Source organism: Tachyglossus aculeatus, unplaced genomic scaffold (genome assembly GCF_015852505.1).
Source record: "Tachyglossus aculeatus isolate mTacAcu1 unplaced genomic scaffold, mTacAcu1.pri SUPER_34, whole genome shotgun sequence".
NCBI classification, from domain to species: Eukaryota; Metazoa; Chordata; class Mammalia; order Monotremata; family Tachyglossidae; genus Tachyglossus; species Tachyglossus aculeatus.
The window spans coordinates 507,412-529,734 of record NW_024044839.1 but is presented as its reverse complement, the minus strand read 5'-3'; the positions used below and the strand labels follow the sequence as shown (position 1 = coordinate 529,734).

Genomic DNA, 22,323 nt, shown 5'->3' with positions numbered 1-22,323 from the left:
CCAGCAGCCCAGGAAAAGAGTCCCTCCCCGCTCCCTCACGGCCTCGAGTGTTCCCAGCCGTCCTAGGGGGAGAGGGAGCATGTTCGAACCCCGGGGTCCTCCCCTCCCCTTCGTTCCCAGCTTTCCTCCTTCCCCTCGGACTGCCCGGCCTGAGCCCGGACGTCCCAGGATGGCGAGGGGAGGCCACGGGCCGACGGATTCTTTCAGCGATGGTTTAGGTTTCCAAAAGTCCCAGCAGCTCGGGTCACTGGCTCCACGGTCCAAGCCCAATTAATCAATCAGTCCGGTTAACCTCCCGAGAACCAAGGGTTGTCCGGAGTCCACCTGGGCTGGGGTCACCCTGATAAATGATTAAAGTCCATGGAACTCCTGACTCGGTTTTATCGATTCCTCTGTGGAGCAGGAAGGGGGGGAGGAGGAAGGGGGAGGGAAACGGGAGGCAGGGGGATAGGTGGGGGAAGGAGCAGCGGGGGTAGGGAGTGGGGGAGGCATGGGGGTGTTCTGCCTGGAGCCTGGCACTGGGACAACCTCTCTGATCTCAGTGTCCCTGGGTGGCAAACAGGAACGGTCATTCAAGGCACCGACTTTATCACTGCGGGCCCGGAGCCTGAGCTGGAGGCAGGAGGAAATTAAGGAATTGAGGTTAGATCTGAGGAAGAAAGCAGTGTGGCCTAATGGAAAGAGCACAGGCCTGGGAGTCAGAGGTCTTGGGCTCTAATCCCACCTCCACCCCTTATCTTCTGTGTGACCTCGGGCAAGTCGCTTAACTTCTCTGGGCCTCATTTCCTCATCTGTAAAACAGGGAATTAAGACTGGGAACCATATGTTCATTCATTCAATCATATTTACTGAGCGCTTACAGTGTGCAAAGCACTGTACTAAGCACTGGGAAAGCACAATTCGGCAACAAATAGAGACAATCCCTCCCCAACAACGGGCTCACATGGACTGTGTACAATCCAGTTAGTTTGTATCAGTCCATCATGGTGGTTAGTACAGTGCCTGGCACACAGTAAGAGCTTAACAAATAGCATCAGCAAACAAACAAAACAAAACAAACCTTCATTACAGGGCATTTTAGTCCTGGCTGGAATGGGACAAAGGGACTTAGTAGGCAGGAGAGGCATTCATCTTTATCAATAACAGGACAACGGCATTCATTGAACGTTTACTGTGTGCAGAGAGCTCTGCTAGGTGAGTACTGGGGGCAGAGCTCTGTACTGAGCATCTGCTGTGGGTAGAGAGCTGTACTGGTAGGGGGCTGCTGCTTCTGCCTCTGATCCTCTTTTTGCTGGCCATGCCATGTCCACTACTTTCCACACCAAAAATCCCTGCTTGGGAGAGTGTGCTTCATCGTGGTCCACAGGTCTTTCTCTCATTGATCTTTCTAGGAATTTGTCTTTTTAAAACCCTCTTTTTGTAGGTTTAAGTGTCTTTCATAACCCTGCTGTGTGACCTTGGGCAAGTCACAATTTCTCTGTGCCTCAGTTCCCTCATCTACCAAATGGGGATTCAATACCTGCTCTCCCTCCTGCTTAGACTGTGAGCCCCAGATGGAACTAGGCTATCTTGTATCTGCCAGAGCACTTAGTACAGCACTTGGCATATAGTAAGTACCTAACAATTATGATTATTATTCCCAGGCAGTCTTTTTTTCCCCACATACCATTTTTTTTCTTCTATGCCTGTTTCTCTTTCCCTAGGAAGGGGGCAGGGTTGTCTAGTGGAAAGAGCACAGGATTGCTCAATAAATATGACTGATTGATTGATTGTGCCCCTGGCTGACTGTGGGATTTTGAGCAAATCAATCTCTCTGTGCCTCATTTCCTCATCTGCAAAATGGAGATAAAATGCCTACTCTCCCTCCCTTTTAATCAATCAGTGGTAGCTACTGAGCACTTACTATGTGCAGTGCACTGTTCGAAGCGCTTGAGAGGTACTGTGAGCCCCATATGGGACAGGGGTTGTGTCCAATACGTTTACATTGTAACTATCCCAGGACTTGGCACAAAGTAAATTTTCAGTATACATTAGTAGTAGTAATAATAGTAGTAGTAGTAGTAGTGCTACTACTACTGCTAATAACGGTATTTGTTAAGCACTTTCTATGTGCCAAAACTATACCAAATAGTGGACTAGTTACAAGAATATCAGTCCATGTCCCACCTAAAGCTCACAGTCTTAATTCCCATTTTTGGTAACAGGCACAGAGAAGTTAAGGTGACACAGCAGACAAGTGGCAGGATCAGGCACAGTGCTCTGCACACAGTAAGCCGTCGGTAATTACGATTGAATGAATGGTTGGAACCCAGGTCCTCCGGCTCCCAGATCCTGACTAAGTCAGGCCGCTTCCTCGGGCAAATCACTTACCTTCTCTGGGCTTCAGTTCTCTTGTCTGTAAAATGGGGATTCTCTCTCCTGCTTGGAGTTCGTTGTCATCAGAGAACGTGTCTACCGAATCTATTATACTATACTCACCCAAGCGCTTAGTACACTGCGCTGCACACAATAATTGCTCAGTAAATACGATTGATTAATCCCCATGTGGGACAGTGTCTGACTTTCATTCATTCAATCGTATTTATTCAGCGCTTACTGTGTGCAGAGCACAGTACTAAGCGCTTGGGAAGTAAAAATCGGCAACATATAGAGACGGTCCCAATTATCTTGTATCTACCCTAGCACTCGGCACAGTACTTGGCATATAATAAGCGCTTAACAAAAAATATTTATTAGCATAAAATAACATGACAATAATAACAATTGGTAGCAGTAGTATAATGGTTGGATTTAGCTGGAACTAAATTCAAGTCAGGCCCCAAATAGCCCATAAATAGTGAGAACTAAGTTATCTTGTATCTGCCAGAGCATTTAGTATATAGTAAGTACTTAATCAATCAATCCTATTTATTGAGCGCTTACCGTGTGCAGAGCACTGGACTAAGCGCTTGGGAAGTACAAGATGGCAACATATAGAGACAGTCCCTACCCAACAGTGGGCTCACAGTCTAGAGAACAAAACCAAACATACTAACAAAATATAATAAATAGGATATGTACAAGTACTTAACAATTATGATTATTATTCCCAGGCAGTCTTTTTTCCCCCCCATACCTTTTTTTTCTTCTATGTCTGTTTCTCTTTCCCTAGGTAGGATTCTAGTGGAAAGAGCCCAGTTTACAAGAGTCTACATGTTTTGTTGTGTTGTCTGTCTCCCCCTTCTAGACTGTGATCCGGTTGTTGGGTAGGGACCGTCTCTCTATGTTGCCAACTTGGACTTCCCAAGCGCTTAGTACAGTGCTCTGCACACTGTAGGTGCTCAATAAATACGACTGAATGAATGAATGAATGAAAAACGAAAAGGGGCTGAGCCTTGATTAAGACGTCATCATTGCGCGACCGCGCGAACAGAGAGCGGAGGGAGTGAGGCGCGAGCTTCTCATTGGTGGGCGGAATTGAGGGGGCGGGCCTTGATGGGCAGGGATTGGCTGGAGCCTCAGGGGGGCGGAGCCGTGTCCGGGAGCGAGCGGGGCGAGGGCCGGCAGGGGGCGTTGTCGGAGCAGGGAGGGGGGTGAGAAGGGGGCGTGGTCTTGTCTGAAGGAGGCGTGGCCTTGTCCGAAGGGGCGTGGCCTGTGCCCCGGGGAAGCCGCTGGGCCCGTCGCGGCTTGGTCCAGGGGCGTCCACGATGTCCCCACGCTGCTGGAGCCCCTGGAGGGGCGCAGCTCGACTCCGAGCCCGGCGGCTTTCTCCACGGACCCCCCTCTCTCTCCGTAAGCGCCGCCGTCCCGGGATGGAGCGGCGGGGGCAGGCGATCCCGTTGGTGGACGGGGTGGGGGTAATAATAATAATAATAATGATGATATTTGTTAAGCGCTTACTATGTGCAAAGCACTGAGGGGGGATACAAGGTGATCAGGTTGTCCCACGTGGGGCTCACAGCCTTAATCCCCATTTTACAGACGAGGGAACTGAGGCCCAGAGAAGTGAACTTGTGCTTCCCAAGTGCTCAGTACAGTGCTCTGCCCACAGTAAGCGCTCAATAAATACGATTGAATGAATGAATCTGCTCTCATGATTTCCAGCTACCATCTCTATGAAGATGGTTTGCAAATGTCCATGTCCAGCCCTATCCTCTCCCCTTCTGTGCGGTTTCACATTTCTTCCTGCCTTCAAGACATCTCTACTTGGAGGTCCCGCTGACTCCTCCTCCTCCATACCCCCGCCCTACCTCCTTCCCCTCCCCACAGCACCTGTATATATGTTTGTACGGATTTATTACTCTGTTTATTTTACTTGTACATATTTACTATTCTATTGAATTTATTTTGTTAATATGTTTTGTTGTCTGTTTCCCCCTTCTAGACTGTGAGCCCACTGTTGGGTAGGGACCGTCTGTATATGTTGCCAACTTGTACTTCCCAAGTGCTTAGTACAATGCTCTGCACACAGTAAGTGCTCAATAAATACGATTGAATGAACGAATGAATGAAGTGACTTGCTCAAAGTCACACAGCGGACAATTGGCGGAGCCGGGATTTGAACCCCTGACTTCTGACTCCCAAGCCCAGGCTCTTTCCACTGAGCCTCGCTGCTTCTCTGAGCCCCCCACACTGGAGCTGATATTTGGAGGGCTTGGGAAGGGGTTGGACCCGCGTAGGGGGGTGGGCAGTTGGGGAGCAGTCACAGTCAGGCGGCCATCAGATAGCCGACGGCGAGACCCGTCGTTTCATTCATTCATTCATTCAATCGAATTTATTGAGCGCTTACTGTGTGCAGAGCACTGTACTAAGCGTTTGGAAAGTACAAGTTGGCAACAGAGAGAGACGGTCCTTACCCAACAACGGGCTCACAGTCTAGTTTGGAAGCATGGTAACCACAAATGGCTGAGATGCATCAGGTTGGGCACCCCGGCGCCGAAGGGGCACAGAGGAGGCCGGAGGATGGGGAGGAGGAGGAGGAAATGCGTGCGTGTGGGTTGGGGGCAGTCAGCCCCAGCTTCGTCTGCTGTTCCATCATTTAATCAATCAATCAATGGTATATACTGCCCCAGTATTCTGCCAGCATCTCTCCACGGCAGAGCCCACCCCCCAGGTTTGCATCGTGGGCAGCGGCCCGGCCGGCTTCTACACTGCACAGCACCTGCTGAAGGTATGGGCAACAGCCCTCTCCCCGATCCCTCACAGGGACCCTAACACTACTCACCCTCCACCCCCACGCCCTCCTTCCCAGCAGCCTTGGAGCTGAGCCTTGGAGGACAGCTTTCCTTCCCGCTCAGTTTATCTCTCTTTTTGCCCCTCCCACCGAGGCCTTAACTGCCGGTGCCCTTGAATCCAGGGTGGAGAGTGTGAGGGAGGAAAGCGAGTGAAGGCCAAGGCCCTGAAGCCTCTCGCTTTGGGTTCTGGGTCTCCCCTTCCCGTGGGGCCCCAGCTGGCTGCAGGAGGGATGCTCACAAAGCCAAGCCCTGTTTTTGTTGCAGAAGTCAGACAGTCAATCATATTTATTGAGCACTTACTCTGTGCAGAGCATTGTACTAAGCACTCGGGAGGGTACAGCAGAACAGACGCATTCCCCGCCCACAGTGAGCTTCAGTTTAGAAGAGATGTCCAGATGCCCAGGGCCCTTTAAAGGTCCTCTCATCCATCCTCTTGCCTCTGAGCTGGACCAGGCAGGCTTTCCCATCTTCAGGCTCTCTGGAGAAGGAGGCTTCCTCGTTTCTGTGTCTCAGGGTTTCGTCCCCTGGCCGACAGGAAGTCCATCCTGACATCTTACTTCAATCAACCCTTGCATTTACTGCCCCTCGAGACTGCTAAGGCCCAGGACGAGTCCCTCCCTCCGTGTCCTGCCTCCTGACCGAACCATCCACCGTCCCTGGGCCGAGCCCCTGGGGTTGGAGGGCAGCATCTGTCCTGCTGGTCTTGTATCTGGCTGGTGGGGGGGAGCCGGCCAGTGGGTCACCTGGCTGTGTCCATCCCACCAGCACCACCCTCAAGCCCAGGTGGACATCTTCGAAAAGCTGCCCGTGCCCTTTGGCTTGGTTCGCTTTGGTGTGGCCCCTGACCATCCCGAGGTGAAGGTAGGTGCCTGGGGTTGGGCCTGGGGGCAGGCAGGAGCATAAGCCCGGCTCCCGACCCAGTCCTGGTCAGCGGGCTGCCCCCGGCCTGCAGGTGAGGAGGGCTTCCCTGGGCACAGACGGGCTCTGACTCGTGCCCTTCCGCATCCTGGCAGAACGTGATCAACACCTTCACACAGACAGCCCGCTCGGCCCGCTGCGCCTTCAGGGGCAATGTGGCCGTGGGCAGGGACGTGATGGTGTCTGAGCTGCAAGAGGCCTATCATGCCGTGGTGCTGGTGAGAGGAGGCCTGGGGGGCGGGGTTGGGGCTGGGGGAGGCCTGTGCTCCCCAACTCTCCAGGGGTAGGACGGGATTGGAACGGCTGGGCTGTGGGGGAGCAAAGAAGCCCGTGCCTGGCAGTGCCCCGACTCTCCTGACGTCCCCCATTGTTGCCCTCTAGAGCTATGGGGCCGAGGACCACCGGGCCTTGGGGATCCCGGGGGAGGAGCTGCCGGGGGTGCTGTCGGCCCGGGCCTTCGTGGGCTGGTACAATGGGCTCCCCGAGAACCAGGAGGTGAGGCTGGTACAGGCTGGGGGAACTGTGGGAGGAATGGGGAGCTGTGGGGGCTGGCAGAGGGGTGAGCTGGAGCAGGAAGGGTGAGCTCAAAGCAGAGCAAGCAGGGCAGAGCTCGACTCAAGCCCCACTTACCCCTCGCTCCCCAGCTTGCACCCGACCTGAACTGTGACACAGCCGTCATCCTGGGCCAGGGCAACGTGGCCCTGGATGTGGCCAGGATTCTGCTGACTCCCCCCAAGCTTCTGGAGGTGAGTGTGGCAGGGGTAGGCCAGGCAGCACTGGGCCTGCAACTAGCCAGGAGCGAGGCACGCCGGGTTCTGCCCTTTCTCTCTTGGCATTGCTGCACCTTCTGCCTCAGTTTACTCCACTGCTGGGATGGGGTGGAGAGTTCAGTACCCAAGGGGAAACCAGAGCTGGATACAGCAAGCCGGACCGGGTTTGGGGCGGGGCCGGTCCGCCTGAGATCCTGGGCAGGGAGGGAGAGAGGGAGGGAAAGTCTTGGCTGTCGGTAGCAAAGGGAGTCTCTACTTCTGACCGGGGGAGTTGGGCGGGGGGACACTCGCCCACCTCCTGCTAGGAGGATCTGAAGCCATCAAACTGCCCCGTGGCATTTATCCTTCCCTATCCAATCAGTCAATGAACCAATAGTATTGATCGAGGCCCTGCTGTGTGCAGAAGGGGAACCACCAGGTGCTGCAAGCAGCAAACATGACAGCCTAGCAAAGGACAGAGTGTGTTTGTGTGTGTGTATACACGTGTGCACAGGGTTGTGAGACTGGGTCCCGCTTCAGCCTTTGTAGCCTCTCCCATGGCCCCTGGAGAATGTCACCATTAGAGGCATTTTCCGTGAGCGTGAATGACGCTGTATGTACAGCACTGTGCTAAGCCCATGGGGGAGTTTGTAAGGGAGAAATCAGAGGCCCCCTCCCTGTCTTGAGGGGCTTGCATGGTGGTGTCTAGGGATGGGGGTCTTTCAGACTCTAGACTGTAAGCTCTGTTCTGTTGTACTCCCCCAAGCACTTAGTACAGTGCTCTGCACATTTTAAGTGCTCAGTAAATGATTGATTGATTGATTCCCCTTAGGGAAAGTGCCTGCAACAGATAGTTTATCAGCTTAACTCCCCACCCAGGCCCCCTGGCCCTGCTCCAGCTGGGCACGAGGTACTGGCTGTGGCCACCATGGGAGGGGGAGAGAGAGGCGTCTCCCACACCCCACAACTGCGAGGTTTCCCGTTTTCTCCACAGAAAACAGACATCACGGCACAAGCCCTGGGGGCCCTGAAGCAGAGCCAGGTGAAGACAGTGTGGATCGTGGGGCGCAGAGGCCCCCTGCAAGCAGCCTTCACCATCAAGGTACGTGGGACCCCGGGGGGCGGGCAGCCTGTGCCCTGAGTGAGTTTGAGGTGATGTGGGGAGCACAGCTAGGAGTGGAAAGGGGGTGAACACAGGAAGGACTCCACTGGCCAGGCACGGGCCTGGCCCAGTTAGCCGGGGACTCACCTGCATCTTGGGGGACTGGGTGGTCGAGCCAGGCTCCCCCTTCCCTCCCCGGGGTGGGGTCCGGTCTGGGACGTGGCCTGTCCCAGCACAAACTCTCCAGGAACTGCGGGAGATGATGAATCTGTCGGGCACACGAACCGTGCTGGACCCGGGGGACTTCGTGGGGCTCCAGGAGGCGATCAAAGGTGGGGGGGCTGGCTGAGAGGAGCTGTGGATCGGCTGCGGGGATGGGGTGAAGGGGAGGGCAGCCCCTCATCCGCAGGTTGCAGCGTGGCCTAGTGGAAAGAGCACAGGCCTGGGGGTCAGAGGCCCTGGGTTTTATTCCCAGCTCCACCACTTGCCTGCTGTGTAACCTTGAACTTAACTTTACAGTGTCTCGGATCTGCAAAATGGGAATTAAATACCTGTTCTCACTTCCGTAGACCAGGAGTCCCATGCGGGACAGGGAACATGTCTGATTCATATGACACATACAAGTGCTTAACACATCTTAGAATTACTATTTTATTATTCATCCCCCCCTTCCCCTCCCATTTGGCGACCAGCGGCTCCTCGCCCCAGAAAGCGTCTGAGTGAGTTGCTGTTGCGAGCGGCCCTGGAGCCATCCGGAACAGAAGCCGCAGCTCACCTGAACACGGCCCCGCGGGCCTGGGGCTTCCGTTTCCTGCGCAGCCCCGTGGAGGTGCTGGCTTCTCCGGATGGCGCACGGGCCGCCGGCGTCCGCCTGGCCGTCACCCGGCTGGAGGTGAGAGGTCCCGCAGCCTGGACTGGGAGGGGGTGCTGGAGGGCTGGGCACCTCTTTACTGGGCACCCTCCATCCCTGCCCCCAGGGCTCAGGGGAGACGGCCCAGGCGGTGCCCACGGGGGCCACGGAGGACCTGCCCTGCGGACTGGTCCTGAGCAGTGTCGGGTATAAGAGCCGTCCCATCGATCCATCTGTGCCCTTTGACCCCGAACGGGGTGTCATCCCCAACAGCGAGGGCCGTGTGGAGCACGCACCAGGTGAGGGGGCCGAAGGGAGTGGGGGTGAGGGGAGGCTGAGAGGGGGCAGCGGGGGCTTCGGGAGTGGACTGATGAGCAGCCCCTACGCAGGGCTCTATTGCAGTGGCTGGGTGAAGCGAGGGCCCATTGGCGTCATTGCCACCACCATGAGCGACAGCTTCCTCACGGGCCAAGCTCTGCTCCACGACCTCCAGGCTGGGCTCCTGCCGTCGGGAAGCCGGCCCGGCTTTGCTGCCGTGGAGCCGCTGCTGTACAGCCGAGGTGCGGGGAGTGGGGAGATTGCGAAGGGCTGGGGGGAGCGGGAAGAAGCGAAGAGTCACGGGAAGTGGGGAGAAGCAAGGAGCTGGGGGGAATGGTAAGAAGCGAGGAAGGGAGGGGAACAGGGAGAAGAGAGGAGGTGGGAGGAATGGGAAGAAGTGAGGAGCTGCAGGAAGGTACGGGGTGAAAGATCGGGAAGAGAGCGGCCCCGTTTCGATGGCTTTTACTCCATGGGGACCGTGAGCAAGAGCAGTAGTGGGATGGGATGAAAAGGGAACGCTGGAGGAGCCAGGTGGAGAGCACTGGGGTACGGGGTAGGGAGAAGGGGAGACCGAAGGGCTCCTGGCTGGAGAGAGGCGGGCGCACTAGACGCTGGGTCCTCCGCCACTCTCCCTCATCCCTCTCCAACCCACCCTGCCATTCTCAGGCGTCCAGGCCCTCACCTTCTCGGACTGGGAGAGGCTGGATGCGGAGGAGGTAGCCCGGGGCCGGCCAGCCGGGAAGCCCCGGGAGAAGCTGGTGGACCAGGCTGAGATGCTGCGACTGGCGGGTTACTGAGTGCCCCGGGGCCGCCGAAGGGGCTGGAAGTGGCCCCTGACATCACCGACCCATCCCACGTCTCACCCACCCCTTTTAACCCCTCGCGGCCCGGCCCCTTCTCTTCTTGTGCGGAAGAGTTCGGGGGTCCTGCTGCTTCGGCGGCAGCAGCCTGAGGGCAAAACCGCTAATAAACTGTTGGCAATCGGAAATCTGGTTTTGTCTTGGCTAGCGGGCGGGCCTTGTAACGGGCGCTCATGAGGGGCCGCTGCCAGACCAGACACCGTCACCTCCCCCGCCAGGCTCCTCCGGGGCTCCGGGCGGGCAGGATGGGCTCCGCTCAGCCCTCGTGTCCGTGCCTCACGTCCGCAGAAGGGGCTCCGCTCTGGAGGGAAGCTGGGCGAGTGGCGAGCAGGGGCGAGGGCCGTCACTCCGCCGGCTTCTTTCCCCCACTTCCCCGACTCGCAACCGCCCACCTCAGCCGACCCCTGCCCCTTCCAGCCCCCTCCCTTCCAAGGCGCTCCGAAGCCCGCACGGAGAGTGCGGGGCGACGGGGTGGGCGAAAGGGAGACCCCCGCGACCTCTCCCGTCCTGATAGAGGCGGGGGGCCGGGGGGCGGGGGGAGCGGACCACGGGGCCGGAGCAAGGCGGTGGCGCCTTCCTGGCTCTGCGCCAGAGCGCAAAGCGAGCGGCTCCGGACGCTCCGGGGAAACGGGGCGGAGCGGAGCGGGAGGAGAGAGGAGCGGAGCGGGAGGGAGAGAGGGAGGGAGGGAGGGCCGTCCGGAGAGAGAGAGACTGCCGGACGCCGGGGGCTACTCCAGGGAGGAAGCGGTGGCCCAAGGAACTGAGCGCTGCGCTTGGCGAGCCCGCCGGCCGGAGTGGCCCACCTCCCCCCCGCCCGCGACCCCCGGGGTAAGTGCGGGGACCGCGGCAGGAAGGGAAGGGGAGGGGAGGGGGCCAAGGCGCCAACGACCCCTCCAACTGTCGGTTCCCGGAGCTTCAGACGGCGGCGACCGGCTGCGAGAGCCCGAAACCCGGGGGACGGTCCCGGGCGGCGCAGGAGCGGCGGACAGACCCGGTGCCCGGGGGGGGCCGGGCCAAAGGTGGGGGGCTGAGGGCCGGGAGGACCGGGAGGACCAGAAGGTCGTCGGCCAGGCCGCCCCGACAGCGAGGGCGGCGGGGACCCAAGCCACTTACGCGCCGACGTGGGAAAACTGTCCACCGACCCTTGAGAGAGGCCGGCTCAGAGACCCAGGGGTCCCGGCTGCCGTTTCCCCTCTCCCCGACGGGACGCCCTCCGTGAAGCTCCCCGTCCGGAGGGCCGGCTAGTGGCCCCGGGGCTAGTGGCCTCGCCGCCCCCCGCGACCCGGAGACGGTGCGGAGCGGGACCAGAGGCGGCGGGGGGACGGGACCATCCGCGGGCCTGGCCGCAAGGGGCCGAGGGGCCGGGCCCGGGAGGGGCCACCGCAGCGTCGCGCCGGTGTCCTTGAGCCCACAGGTGACGGTGGCCCCCGCCAGGGGAACGGATGCCACGTTCCCTATGAATTATTTATCGCCGACCTAAATAGCCCCGGAAATTCACAGCCCGAGCGCGAGAGACTCCTGCCGGGGGGCGGGAGGCGCCCCGGGGGGCAGGAGCATCCGGGAGCCGGGACACGGGGGGCCTCCCTCGGCCCAAGTCACCCACCTCCGCCTCCGCCTCCGGGCCCTTGTCGGGAAGGGAAAGGAAGGGGCTCTCTGCCGGGGTGGGCGCGGGCTCCAGGGCCTCACCCCTGTTCGCGGTACGACCGAGGGGAGGGCCTTTTCATTTTTTCTTTCAATCCTATTTATTGAGAGCTTACTGTGTGCAGAGTACTGTACTAAGCGCTCGGAAAGTACAACACAGCAATAAAGAGGGAAAAAACCCGGCCCCTTTCTGGGCCTTTCCGGGCCCCTGTTCTCCCCCGCCTCAAAGGGGAAGAAGAGGGAAGGGGTGCTGGGTGAAGAGCCGGACGCTCCTTGTACCCCTTCTCATTTTTACCCCCTCCCCTAGCCCACTCCATGGCTGCCCTCTCCCAGCACTGAGCTCTCGGGTTGAGGAACCCCGGCTCCACCATACTTAAATTGGCGTCTTTACACTCTTCTATTTCCCCATCTGTAACGGATTTCAGCGTCTATCTCGCCCGGTAGACAGTAAACTTGTAGGCAGGGATCGTGTCTACCAACTCTGTTGTAATTTATTCTCCCAAGAGTTTAGGACACAGTAAGCGCTCAATAAATACCGTTGATCGATCGATCGATCGATCGATTGCCAATTTAAAAGAGAGGAAGCCCGAGGTTTGGAGCCGGGCCCGGAAGCAGCTCAGGATGTTTCCCCACACTTAGCCTCGGCCGGCTGCCTACTAACCCCGGGGGCAAGGCCGAGGGGTAGGGTGGGTGGGCAGCAGAAGCAGGGCAGCCGGGGCTGGGCAGAGAGGGGAGGATGACAGGGTAGCAGGGGAGGATCCCTTGGTCGATGTACCCCCTTGCCCTGACCCCACCCGCCAATACCCATTGTTGATTCTTGGCCTCTGAGCCTCTCCCTGGCCCGGGGTGTGTCTCTGCAGGTGGCCTCTGGTGGACATGGGCAGGGCCCTGGCCCCCGCCCTGCTGCTGACCTCCCTCCTGGGCTCCGTGGCGGAGCTGGGCCCGGGCGCGGGGGAGCCGGCCGTGACGGTGGCGGTGGTGTTTGGCGGCTCAGGCCCGCTGTGGCAGGAACGGAGCCCGGCTCACCCCCGCCTCAGCCCGCAGGGCTTTGTGGACCTGCCGCTGGAGGTCCGGCCGCTGCCCGTCGTGGTCAATGACACCAACCCCGGCACCCTGCTGACGCGGCTCTGCGACCTGCTGGGCACCACCCAGGTCCACGGCGTCGTCTTCGAGGACAACGTGGGCACGGAGGCCGTGGCCCAGCTCCTCGACTTCGTCTCCTCCCAGACCCGAGTGCCCATCGTCAGCATCAGCGGAGGCTCCACCGTGGTCCTCACCCCCAAGGTGCCAGGCCGCCCTCTCCGCCACCTTACACCAGTTTGGGAGGAGAAGCTCTGGGGCTCCATCTCAGACGTGCTGCTCTATTCTTGGAGAATGGAGCAGTCCTTGCCCTCAGGGGCTTCTGGTCTTTTTATATTATCATTACTATCGTTATTATTAATAATACTAATATTTGTTAAGCGCTTACTACGTGTCAAGCACTATTCTAAGCGCTGGGTTAGAGGCAACTTAATCGGGTCGGACACAGTCCCTGTCCCACATGGGGCTCGCAGTCCAAGTAGGCAGGAGAACTGGCATTGAATCCTCATTTAAAAAAGAGGAAACAGGCCCAGAGAAGTTAAGCGACTTGCCCACGGTCACGCACGCCGCAGGAAACTGGCAGAGTAGGGATTAAAGTCCTCTGACCCGCAGGCCCGGGCTCTTTCCCACAAAGGCCACGCCCCTCCTCGATGTAAAATCGATCTGCTAGAGAAACCTTGAATTCTGGAGGCGACGGGGAATGAGGAGGCCCAAAGGGAGGCTCGAGAAGCCTGAGCGGGCTGGCCCGTACTGAAGTGCTGGAAAGGTTGTCGGAGGACCCGAGAAGGTCGAAGAGGCTGAGGGTGGGCAGAGGAGAGGGGCTGGAGGCGCCTGGGGTCTGGCTGGGGAGGGTTGGGGGAGACTGGTGAGGCTAGCGGGGCCGGGAGGGAGAGGGCTACTAGTCCACCCTGGCGCTCACCCTTCCTCTCGCCCCCGTCTCGCCCTCACTGGCCCCCGCGGCCCCCAGGAGCCTGGCTCAGCCTTCCTGCAGCTGGGCGTCTCCTTGGAGCAGCAGATCCAGGTGATGTTTAAGGTGCTGGAGGAGTACAACTGGGGCTCGTTCTCCGTCATCACGAGCCTGCACCCCGGCTACGGCCTGTTCCTGGAGGGCGTGCGCGCCTTCACGGACGCCAGCTACTTCGGCTGGGAGCTGCAGGACACGCTGACCCTGGAGCTGGGCCCGGGGACGGCGGGCTCCAGCACTCTGCGCCTGCTGCGCCAGCTGGACGCCGAGGTGCTGGTGGCCTACTGCTCCAGGGAAGAGGCCGAGGTCCTGTTCGCCGCCGCCGGGCAGGCCGGGCTCCTCGGCCCGGGCTACGTGTGGGTGGTGCCCAGCGTGGCGGTGGGCAGCACGGAGGCCCCGCCGCCCGCCTTCCCCGTGGGCCTGATCAGCGTGGTGACGGACGCCTGGCGCCTCAGCCTGCATCAGAAGGTGCGCGATGGGGTCGCCGTCTTGGCCCTGGGGGCCCACAGCTACCGACGACGCTACGGAGCGCTGCCCCCGCCGGCCCGCGACTGCCGGGCGACCCCCGGACCCGCCGGCTCCGCCCGAGACGGCTTTTACAGGTGGGGACCCCGGAGGCCGAGCGGGGGAGGCCGGGGGCCACCCCACCGGCAAAGAGGCTCGTCCTTCCCATCTCACCCGCATCTTGTTCCCCGCGGGCCTGGCCGGACCCTCCAGGGCTTCCCTCAGTGCCCCCGCCGAGCCGCCCGGGGGGTGGGGGGCAGCCCGGAGCTTGGTTCAGCCTCGGGGTCGGGGCCTCAGAGCCGTGCAGGAGAAGAGATGGGGTCCTCCCCGTCCTCCCGCTCCTCCGGCCCCTATGTGGGCTGAGCCCGTGGGGATCCCAGGGGGGGTCTTCGGGAGGGTCCCCGAAGAGGTGCCCGCCCCTTGACCCCGGGACGGCCCGCCCTGGCCCCCTAGGCACCTGCTGAACGTCACCTGGAAAGAGCGGGATTTCTCCTTCCACGCCGGAGGCTACCTCGGGCGCCCGTCCATGGTCGTCATCTCGCTCAACCGGCACAGACTTTGGGAGATGGTGAGGGCGCCCCAGGGCCCGGGATTCTGATGGTGGGGAGGGAGCCTCCGTGGGCTGGAAGGGGTCTCCTCTCCTGGGCCCGCCGCACGTCCACCCTGGGGCCTCCTCTCCTGGGCCCGCCGCACGTCCACCCTGGGGCCTCCTCTCCTGGGCCCGCCGCACGTCCACCCTGTGTCCGCAGGTGGGGCGCTGGGAGCGGGGGATAATCCACATGAAGTACCCGGTGTGGCCCCGTTACGGCTCCTTCCTGCAGCCGGTGGTGGACAGCCGGCACCTGACAGTGACCACTCTGGAAGAGCGGCCCTTCATCATCGTGGAGCGCCCCGACCCTGCCACCGGCGGCTGCGTCCCCAACACCGTGCCTTGCCGCCAGCAGGGCAACGGCACGGCCAGGTCTGGGGGCGGGGGACCAAGGGACCGGGGTTGGGGGGGGCTCTCTAACCGTGGCCGAGGAGGAGGTGCTCACAAATCAGGCTAGTGGACTCCTGGGGTTGGGAGAAGCGAGGGGACGAACGCTCAGCTTTTCGGTTCCCTCTGCACCTCCTGGATCTGGGCTGGGGTCTGCCCCTCCTCTGGCCTGGGACGGGAAGAATCCGGATCTGAGGACCCCGGGAAGGCAGTTTCTTCCTGGGTCGGTCCGAGGTTCTGATTCTCAGATCAGTGGGGTCAGGGCTGTGCTCAGGAGCAGGTTGGGGTTAGTTGCGGGGTTAGGGCTGGGGCAGAATTAAGATCAGCCCGCCGTGGGACAACGTTATCACCTTGTAACCTCCCCGGCGCTTAGAACAGTGCTTTGCACATAGTAAGCGATTAATAAATGCCATTATCATTATTATTATTATTATTATTATCATCATCAGGGTTAAGATTAGGATGGAATGTGGCTAGGACTGGGGCTAAAGATAGGCTTGAGATTGGGATTAACATTGGAGTTAAATTTAAAATTGGGGTTGATGTTGGGTTTCAAGCTAGGTTTGAGGTTGGGGTTAATGTTTGGGTTTGGCTTGGGGTAGGACTGGAATTAGGGCTGAAAACGGGGACGGGGGGCTAGAGAAGGAGCGTTACCTAGTGGTTAGCGCTTGGGCTTGGGAATTAGGAGGACCTGGGTTTAAATTCTAGATCTGCCACTTGTCTGGCGTGTGACCTTGGGCAAGTCACTTAACTTCTCCGTGCCTCAGTTAATCTCACTGTAAAATGGGGATTAAGCCCCACGTGGGACAGGGACTGTGTCCAAATCATTAGCATCTATTTACTGCAGCACTTAGTACGGTGCCCGGCAGATAGTAAGGGCTTAACAGTTACCATAAAAAAGACACGTTGTGGCTTTAAACCAAGGGATTCTGGCAGAACTGGAGCCTGCTTGTCCCCTCCCAACTCCCCTATGTTGTCCATCTCCCCCTTCTCTCCACTGTTTTTCTTTTTCCTCTTCTCCTTCATCTCCCCGTCTCTCCCATCTCATTTCTTCACATTCTCTCTCTTCTCTCTCTTCCCCCTCATCTTTCCATTCCCTTCCAACCCCCACCCTTACACTTCTTCTCTCCCGTCTTCCTTTTCCTCTCCATATCTCCCGTTTCTCCTGGAGGGAGCAGAGGCAGAGGTAGCTGGCTGGCCTGATCCCAGGCTGACCGGCACTCTCCCCCCCCGACTCCCGGGGGGTCTCTCCCCCTGGTCTGTCCCGCTGCAGCAGTGATGGGCCTGGGGAACCTTACACCAAGCTATGCTGCAAAGGCTTCTGCATCGACATCCTGAGGAAGCTGGCCAAAGTAGTCAAGTTCTCCTATGACCTCTATCTTGTCACCAACGGCAAACACGGCAAGAAGGTGCGGGGCGTCTGGAACGGCATGATTGGAGAGGTAGGCCCAACACTTGCCCCCCTCCAATGCTGGTCCCGAGGCTGAGAGACCTCCGGGACCCGCACCCCGGGGTTTCCAGCCCACCTGGCCTTCCCCCTGCGGGCTCCCCAGTCCTGCCTCTCCCTTGTAGAATGTGGAGGACAATCCCCTGCTGGGGGCATCTTTGGGGTCTTGAATTTCGAACCCTCCTTCCTCCCCCACCCGTCCCAGCCAACCTCTCAAACAAGGCCTACTTCCCCAGGCCGGCCCATGCCTCTGCCGGTAGGGCACCCACAGGAGGGGCCGGCTAAACTATGGGGGTTCGGCTGTCCCGGGATGATGGGGTGACTCCGGGGGAGACCAGGGCCGCGGTCGACCGCTCCCCTTCCTCCTCCGCTCGAAGGTGTACTACAGGCGAGCGGACATGGCCATCGGCTCTCTGACCATCAACGAGGAGCGTTCCGAGATCATCGACTTCTCCGTGCCCTTCGTGGAGACGGGCATCAGCGTCATGGTGGCCCGGAGCAACGGCACCGTCTCCCCCTCTGCCTTCTTGGGTGAGCCGGGGGTGGGGTAGGGGGAGCGCGGAGTGGCAGAGCGGGCCCAGGCCGGAGGGAAGCTGGCGGGGGGGGGGGGGGGAGGGGGTCCCAGGTCAGAGGGCTCCAACCGCCCCCGTCTCGTCCCTCCCCCTCCCAGAGCCGTACAGCCCTTCCGTGTGGGCGATGATGTTCGCGCTGGGTCTCACCGTGGTGGCCGTCACCGTCTTCACGTTTGAGTACTTCAGCCCCGGCGGCTACAACCGCGATCTCGCCAGCGGCAAGAGTCAGTGCGGGGGCGGAGCGGGCGGGGTCGAGGGGGAGGGCCCTGGGTCCGGCCGGTCCTTGGTCCCCCCTGGGCCAAGCCCCGCTGACCCCCGGCCCCCGGGACCTCCCTCCCCTCACCTTCTCCGTCTCCTCCCGGCAGGGTCCGGGAGCTCCTCCTTTACCATTGGCAAGTCGGTGTGGCTGCTGTGGGCGCTGGTCTTCAACAACTCGGTGCCCATCGAGAACCCGCGGGGCACCACCAGCAAGATCATGGTCCTGGTCTGGGCCTTCTTCGCCGTCATCTTCCTCGCCAGCTACACCGCCAACCTGGCGGCCTTCATGATCCAGGAGCAGTACATAGATACCGTGTCGGGGCTCAGCGACGGGAAGGTCGGGGGGAGGGGACCTGGGGTGTGGGGGGGAAGCTGGGGGGCGAAGGGGCGGGGCCCGGGGCAAGGGGCAGAACCTGGGGCGCCTTGGGCCGAGGGAGGTACCGGTGCCCCAGAAACCGGGCATCACAGCGCGTCGGGACTCAGTGACGGGAAGGTCGGAGGGCGGGGACGCGGGAGGGGTCTCGAAGAGGTCTGGGCTGAGGTGGGGTCTGCCCCTCCCGCAGTTCCAGCGGCCCCAGGAGCAGTACCCGCCCTTCCGCTTCGGCACCGTGCCCAACGGCAGCACGGAACGCAACATCCGCAGTAATTACCGGGCCATGCACGCGCACATGGCCAGGTTTAACCAGCGCTCCGTGGAGGAGGCCCTCACCAGCCTCAAGATGGGGTAAGCCCTCACTCTGGCTGTTGCCCTCCCTCCTCCAGGCCGGAGGGGACTTTAAACTCCTCGAGGGCAAGGCTCCGTGTCCCGGTACTCGCCTAAACGCTGAGGTACCGTGTTCGGCACGCAGTGCCCCTCGAGGATAGGGATCGTGTCTACCTACTCCAAGCGTTCAGTGCAGGGCTGGGCACGCGGTAAGTGCTCACTGAATCCCACCGATTGATCGACTGGTTGATTTCTGGGGTCCTAGGCAGGGCCCCTTCAGGTTCCCCTCCGGGGCAGGCCCAGGGTGGGCAGCCCCTCTTGGAGTGAGCCGACAGGCCCCTGAGGGAGGGCGGCGCCGCCCCCGGCCCTCAAGGCCTCGCCCTCGCCTCCCCCCGGCCCGGCCCCAGGAAGCTGGACGCCTTCATCTACGACGCGGCCGTGCTCAACTACATGGCGGGCAAGGACGAGGGCTGCAAACTCGTGACCATCGGCTCCGGCAAGGTGTTCGCCACGACGGGCTACGGCATCGCTCTGCAGAAGGGCTCGCATTGGAAACGGGCCATCGACCTGGCCCTGCTGCAGTTCCTGGGAGACGGTGGGTGGGGCGGGGGCGGCCGGGAGGGGCCTGGGGGGCGGCCGGTGGTGGTGGTGGGGGGCCGCCCGGGCGCTGAGCCGGCTTCCACCTCTCAGGGGAGACGCAGAAGCTGCAGGCAACATGGCTGTCCGGAATCTGCCAGAACGAGAAGAACGAGGTGATGAGCAGCAAGCTGGACATCGACAACATGGCGGGTGTCTTCTACATGCTGCTGGTGGCCATGGGGCTGTCCCTGCTGGTCTTCGCCTGGGAGCACCTGGTCTACTGGCGACTGCGCCACCAGGTCCCCCAGGAGCCCCCGCCGCTGGACTTCCTGCTGGCCATCAGCAGGGTGAGCGTCTCCCGGGCACTGCCCCTGCCAGGGCTCCCCCGGGCCTCAGCGCCCACCCGTCCCCCCCACACCTTTTGTCTAGGAAAGCCCCTAAGGGACGCCTTCGGAGAGTCCGGGCGCCCCGACTCCTACACTCACTCAATCGTCTGTTGAGCGCCTACCGCGTGCCGAGCACCGTGCTAGGCGCTTGGGAGAGTACATTGTACCAATGCACGGCCCCATCGCCCGACCTCCCCTGACCGCCGGCCTCTCCCCGTTCCGGCCCAGGGCATCTACAGCTGCTTTCGGGGGGTGGAGAACCCGGCCGCCAGCCCCGCGCCGTCCCCCAGCTCCGCCCAGGCCAACGTGCTGAGCCTGCTGCAGACGGCCCGAGCCCTGGTGAGCACGGCCGGCGTGGACGGCTCCCTGGAGCGGGCCGCCCGCACCATCGACAGCTGGGGCCGCCGCCGCCGCTGCCGGGAGCCGGCCCCGCCGCCCGCCTTCGTCCCGCGACCTCCGCCGCCCGCCTTCTGGCCGCGGCCCCCTCAGCGCCTGCCGGCGCCCCCCGGGGCTCCCTGCGGAGGAGGACTGGGTGTCGGGGGGCGTCCGGGGGGGGCCCGAGGCCTGCTGGTGGTGAGCAGCGCCCCTCGGCCCCTGGTCCACCTCTTGCCCCCGGAGAGGGCCGGGCCGGACCTCTTTCGGGGGCCTGGGCGGGCCGGGCGCCTCTTCTCCTCCCCCGCTCTCTCCGAGCGGCGCCGGGCCCCGGGGAGTCCCGGCTCGGGCCGCCCCTGCCTCCCGCCCTTCCCGGAGCCCCCCGAGCTGGAGGATCTGCCGCTCGTGCGGCCGGAGCAGCCGGGCCGGCGGGAGGCTCGGCTCGGGGCGGCCCGGGCCCCCCGCGGCCCGCGGCTGAGCTGGGAGGTCCGGCCCGGCCCCCCGCCCCCGCCCCCGCCCACCCCACGGCGCCGCCCGGGGCTGTCCCGGGGTCTCTGCCCCTTCCCCGCCCTCCCGCCCGCTGGAGGCTCCCCCGGGGGCCCCCGCGCTGACCGGCCGCTGCCCTCCGCCGGGGAGGGAGCCCACGGGGAGCCGCCCCGCAGATCGTCCTCCTGCCCCCATACCTACGCCAACCTGCCCCTGTGCTGGGGGCCGGGATGCCCGCCGCCCCCTCCCTGTGCCAGCCAGGGGCCCTGGGGGCCGCGAAAACGCGGACAGAGGACCCTGACCTGGGACGTCGGCTACCGGGACCGAGGTGGGTGGGAGTCCGGGGCAGGGGAGGAGGAGGAGGGGGAGGAGGAGGAGGAGGAAGAGGACGCCTGCCGGGCACGCGGCCCTCCAGGGACTCAGGCCTGGCGGCGCATCTCCAGCTTGGAATCGGAGGTGTGAGTGGTCGGGGACCGGGGAGGAGAGAAGGGGTCCCAGCCGCGCGGGGCCCGGGGAAAACTGGGCGAACCTCTCCCATCGGGGTACGAGCCACTGTCAGAGCTCGGGGCTTCCCTACATCCCATTGGGTCCCCGCTGCCCCCTGGCACTGCTGAGCAGGCTGAATCCCACACCTTCCACCGTCATCAGGGTAACTCCACTGACCTCTGACCCGGGGGGGCGGGGGGCGGTTGCTGCGGAAAGTCGGTCCGGGATCCGGGGGGGGGGGGGGAGCCTCAGCGACCCCGCGCGATGGCAGTGGGGGCCCGATGGCCCGAGGATGGTCCCGGTGGCTCCTGGCAGGTTGTAGGGCGCCAAAGATTCGAGGGTCGGGGAAGGCTCGGGGGCAAAACTGCCTTTCCGCAAACCGGTCCCCGAGCCTCAACCCCAGAGTCCCGCGTGAGTTATTAAACAAACACGATGAAGTCGGACCCGCCCCTGCTGCCTCCTTCTGCCCCGACCAAGGGGAAGAGCCAGCCATCAGCCCTGCTATTTCTCCGGCGGGGCCGCGAGACTCCATCGCCTCGCATCGCCTCCACGGCAAAGCAGGCGCGGAGGCCCGAGGGGACAGCGGGCGGAGAGACACAGGGGACACAGGGGCGTGTGTCTCTGTGTAGGGTGGCGGGGGAGAGAGTCCCGGGGAGGGGCAGAGTGCAGGGGAAGGGATGGGAAGAAGTCTGGGAAGAGGGCCATGGAGGCAACAGCCCGGGGGGCTTAGGGTTGGGGATAGGGCCGCGGGTGCCTCAGTGGGCCCCGGGGCCGGGTGGTTTAGGGCTGGGGGAGGGGATGACTAAGCAGCTGAGAGAGCCTCCGGGCACTTAGACCGCCGCCCACCCACTCAGTGCCTCCTTCCGCTAGTCGCCCAGGCTAGAATATGCCCCCCGCCGCCCGCCCCAAAGGGCCGCTGAAGTTGCCAAGTGTCCCCATTCCCCTCCTGCACGCCCCTCCCCTGCCCCCGCCCGGGACTCGGCCTGTGGCAGCGCCCAGCAGGGGCTTCCAGCACAGCTGCCCGCACACGCCCAGGAGCTGCTGGCGCCCCAGTGGCCGGGGACCGTCCCCTCCTCCCTCAGCCCCACAGCCCGGGCCCGGAATGGAGGCGGCCAGGGGGCATGGAGCTCTGCCAGCCACAGGCCCGGAGGTCACGCCGGGTCGGCTGGGGCTGCGAGCCCAAGCTTGGTGGATGCCGAGGCGGGCAAGGGTCGGGGGGCAGCCCGGGCCTGAACTGCGGGCCCTCAGGGATCATCCCGGGAACCCCTTCGTCCCTCCCGCCACCTCCCCCTCAGCCCCGAAGAAGGTCGGGGCGCCCCCAGCCTCCCTGGGCGGCCCGCCTCTCTCTCGGGCCTGTCTCCTGGCAGGGTGGTGGCCCCAGCCGGAACATTTGACTCCTGGTTCTGCCCGAGGGGCGTTGGGGTGGAGGCCTCGGCGATGAAGGGATTAAAGGCCTTGGGGTCCTGCCCTTCGCCCCTTGGTGGGGCAGGCGGAAAGGCGGGGTTGGTGGGGAGGAGTTCTCCCCGCCGCCCGCTGCTGGAGCGAGTTTGGGAGCTTGCGAGGCATCGCATCCCGAACGGCCAGAGGCAGACATTCGGCTTCAAGCCCCCTTCCTGCGTTGTCCCCACCTGGACCCCCCAAATTCGTGCCTGCCCCGCCCCAACCCCCGGGGAGGGCGAGTTGAGGAGGCTAAGTTGCGTTGCAGCCCTGCGCTAGGTCTCTCTAGGCCTCCGCTTTCTCTGCCTCAGTTTCCCCCTCTCTCTACAGAGAAGGCGGCCTCTCCCTGTCTTTGGAGTGTTCCTTCCTTTCCCTCCTCCCGTCGGACTGGCCTCGTCCACGTAACGGGACAGCTGGGCGGT

General features: G+C 62.1%; 2 protein-coding genes across 2 annotated transcripts; both read left to right on the top strand.

Moving 5' to 3' along the window:
* The first annotated feature begins 3,663 nt into the window (after positions 1-3,663).
* On the top strand, positions 3,664-9,965 carry FDXR (ferredoxin reductase). Its single transcript, XM_038741967.1, has 12 exons — positions 3,664-3,771; positions 5,052-5,149; positions 5,979-6,074; positions 6,227-6,349; positions 6,513-6,626; positions 6,776-6,877; positions 7,875-7,982; positions 8,230-8,314; positions 8,675-8,874; positions 8,960-9,131; positions 9,222-9,392; positions 9,817-9,965. Exons 1-12 carry the CDS (start codon positions 3,687-3,689, stop codon positions 9,945-9,947), a joined length of 1,485 nt encoding a protein of 494 aa, XP_038597895.1. The 5' UTR covers positions 3,664-3,686; the 3' UTR covers positions 9,948-9,965.
* Positions 9,966-10,778: 813 nt separating this feature from the next.
* On the top strand, positions 10,779-20,695 carry GRIN2C (glutamate ionotropic receptor NMDA type subunit 2C). Its single transcript, XM_038741909.1, has 13 exons — positions 10,779-10,838; positions 12,512-12,935; positions 13,699-14,297; positions 14,653-14,767; positions 14,949-15,160; positions 16,452-16,617; positions 17,000-17,153; positions 17,293-17,418; positions 17,560-17,789; positions 18,016-18,176; positions 18,563-18,750; positions 18,846-19,081; positions 19,349-20,695. Exons 2-13 carry the CDS (start codon positions 12,528-12,530, stop codon positions 20,438-20,440), a joined length of 3,687 nt encoding a protein of 1,228 aa, XP_038597837.1. The 5' UTR covers positions 10,779-10,838; positions 12,512-12,527; the 3' UTR covers positions 20,441-20,695.
* The last annotated feature ends 1,628 nt before the right edge of the window (positions 20,696-22,323 follow it).

Excerpts from the sequence above, each read along its gene's own strand:
- FDXR (XM_038741967.1), top strand. The coding sequence starts at position 3,687 with ATGTCCCCACGCTGCTGGAGCCCCTGGAGGGGCGCAGCTCGACTCCGA. Across the intron at positions 3,772-5,051 it reads ACGGACCCCCCTCTCTCTCC|TATTCTGCCAGCATCTCTCC; the intron begins GTAAGCGCCGCC and ends ATACTGCCCCAG. Across the intron at positions 5,150-5,978 it reads CTGCACAGCACCTGCTGAAG|CACCACCCTCAAGCCCAGGT; the intron begins GTATGGGCAACA and ends CCATCCCACCAG.
- GRIN2C (XM_038741909.1), top strand. The coding sequence starts at position 12,528 with ATGGGCAGGGCCCTGGCCCCCGCCCTGCTGCTGACCTCCCTCCTGGGC. Across the intron at positions 14,298-14,652 it reads GCCCGAGACGGCTTTTACAG|GCACCTGCTGAACGTCACCT; the intron begins GTGGGGACCCCG and ends CTGGCCCCCTAG. Across the intron at positions 16,618-16,999 it reads GGAACGGCATGATTGGAGAG|GTGTACTACAGGCGAGCGGA; the intron begins GTAGGCCCAACA and ends CTCCGCTCGAAG.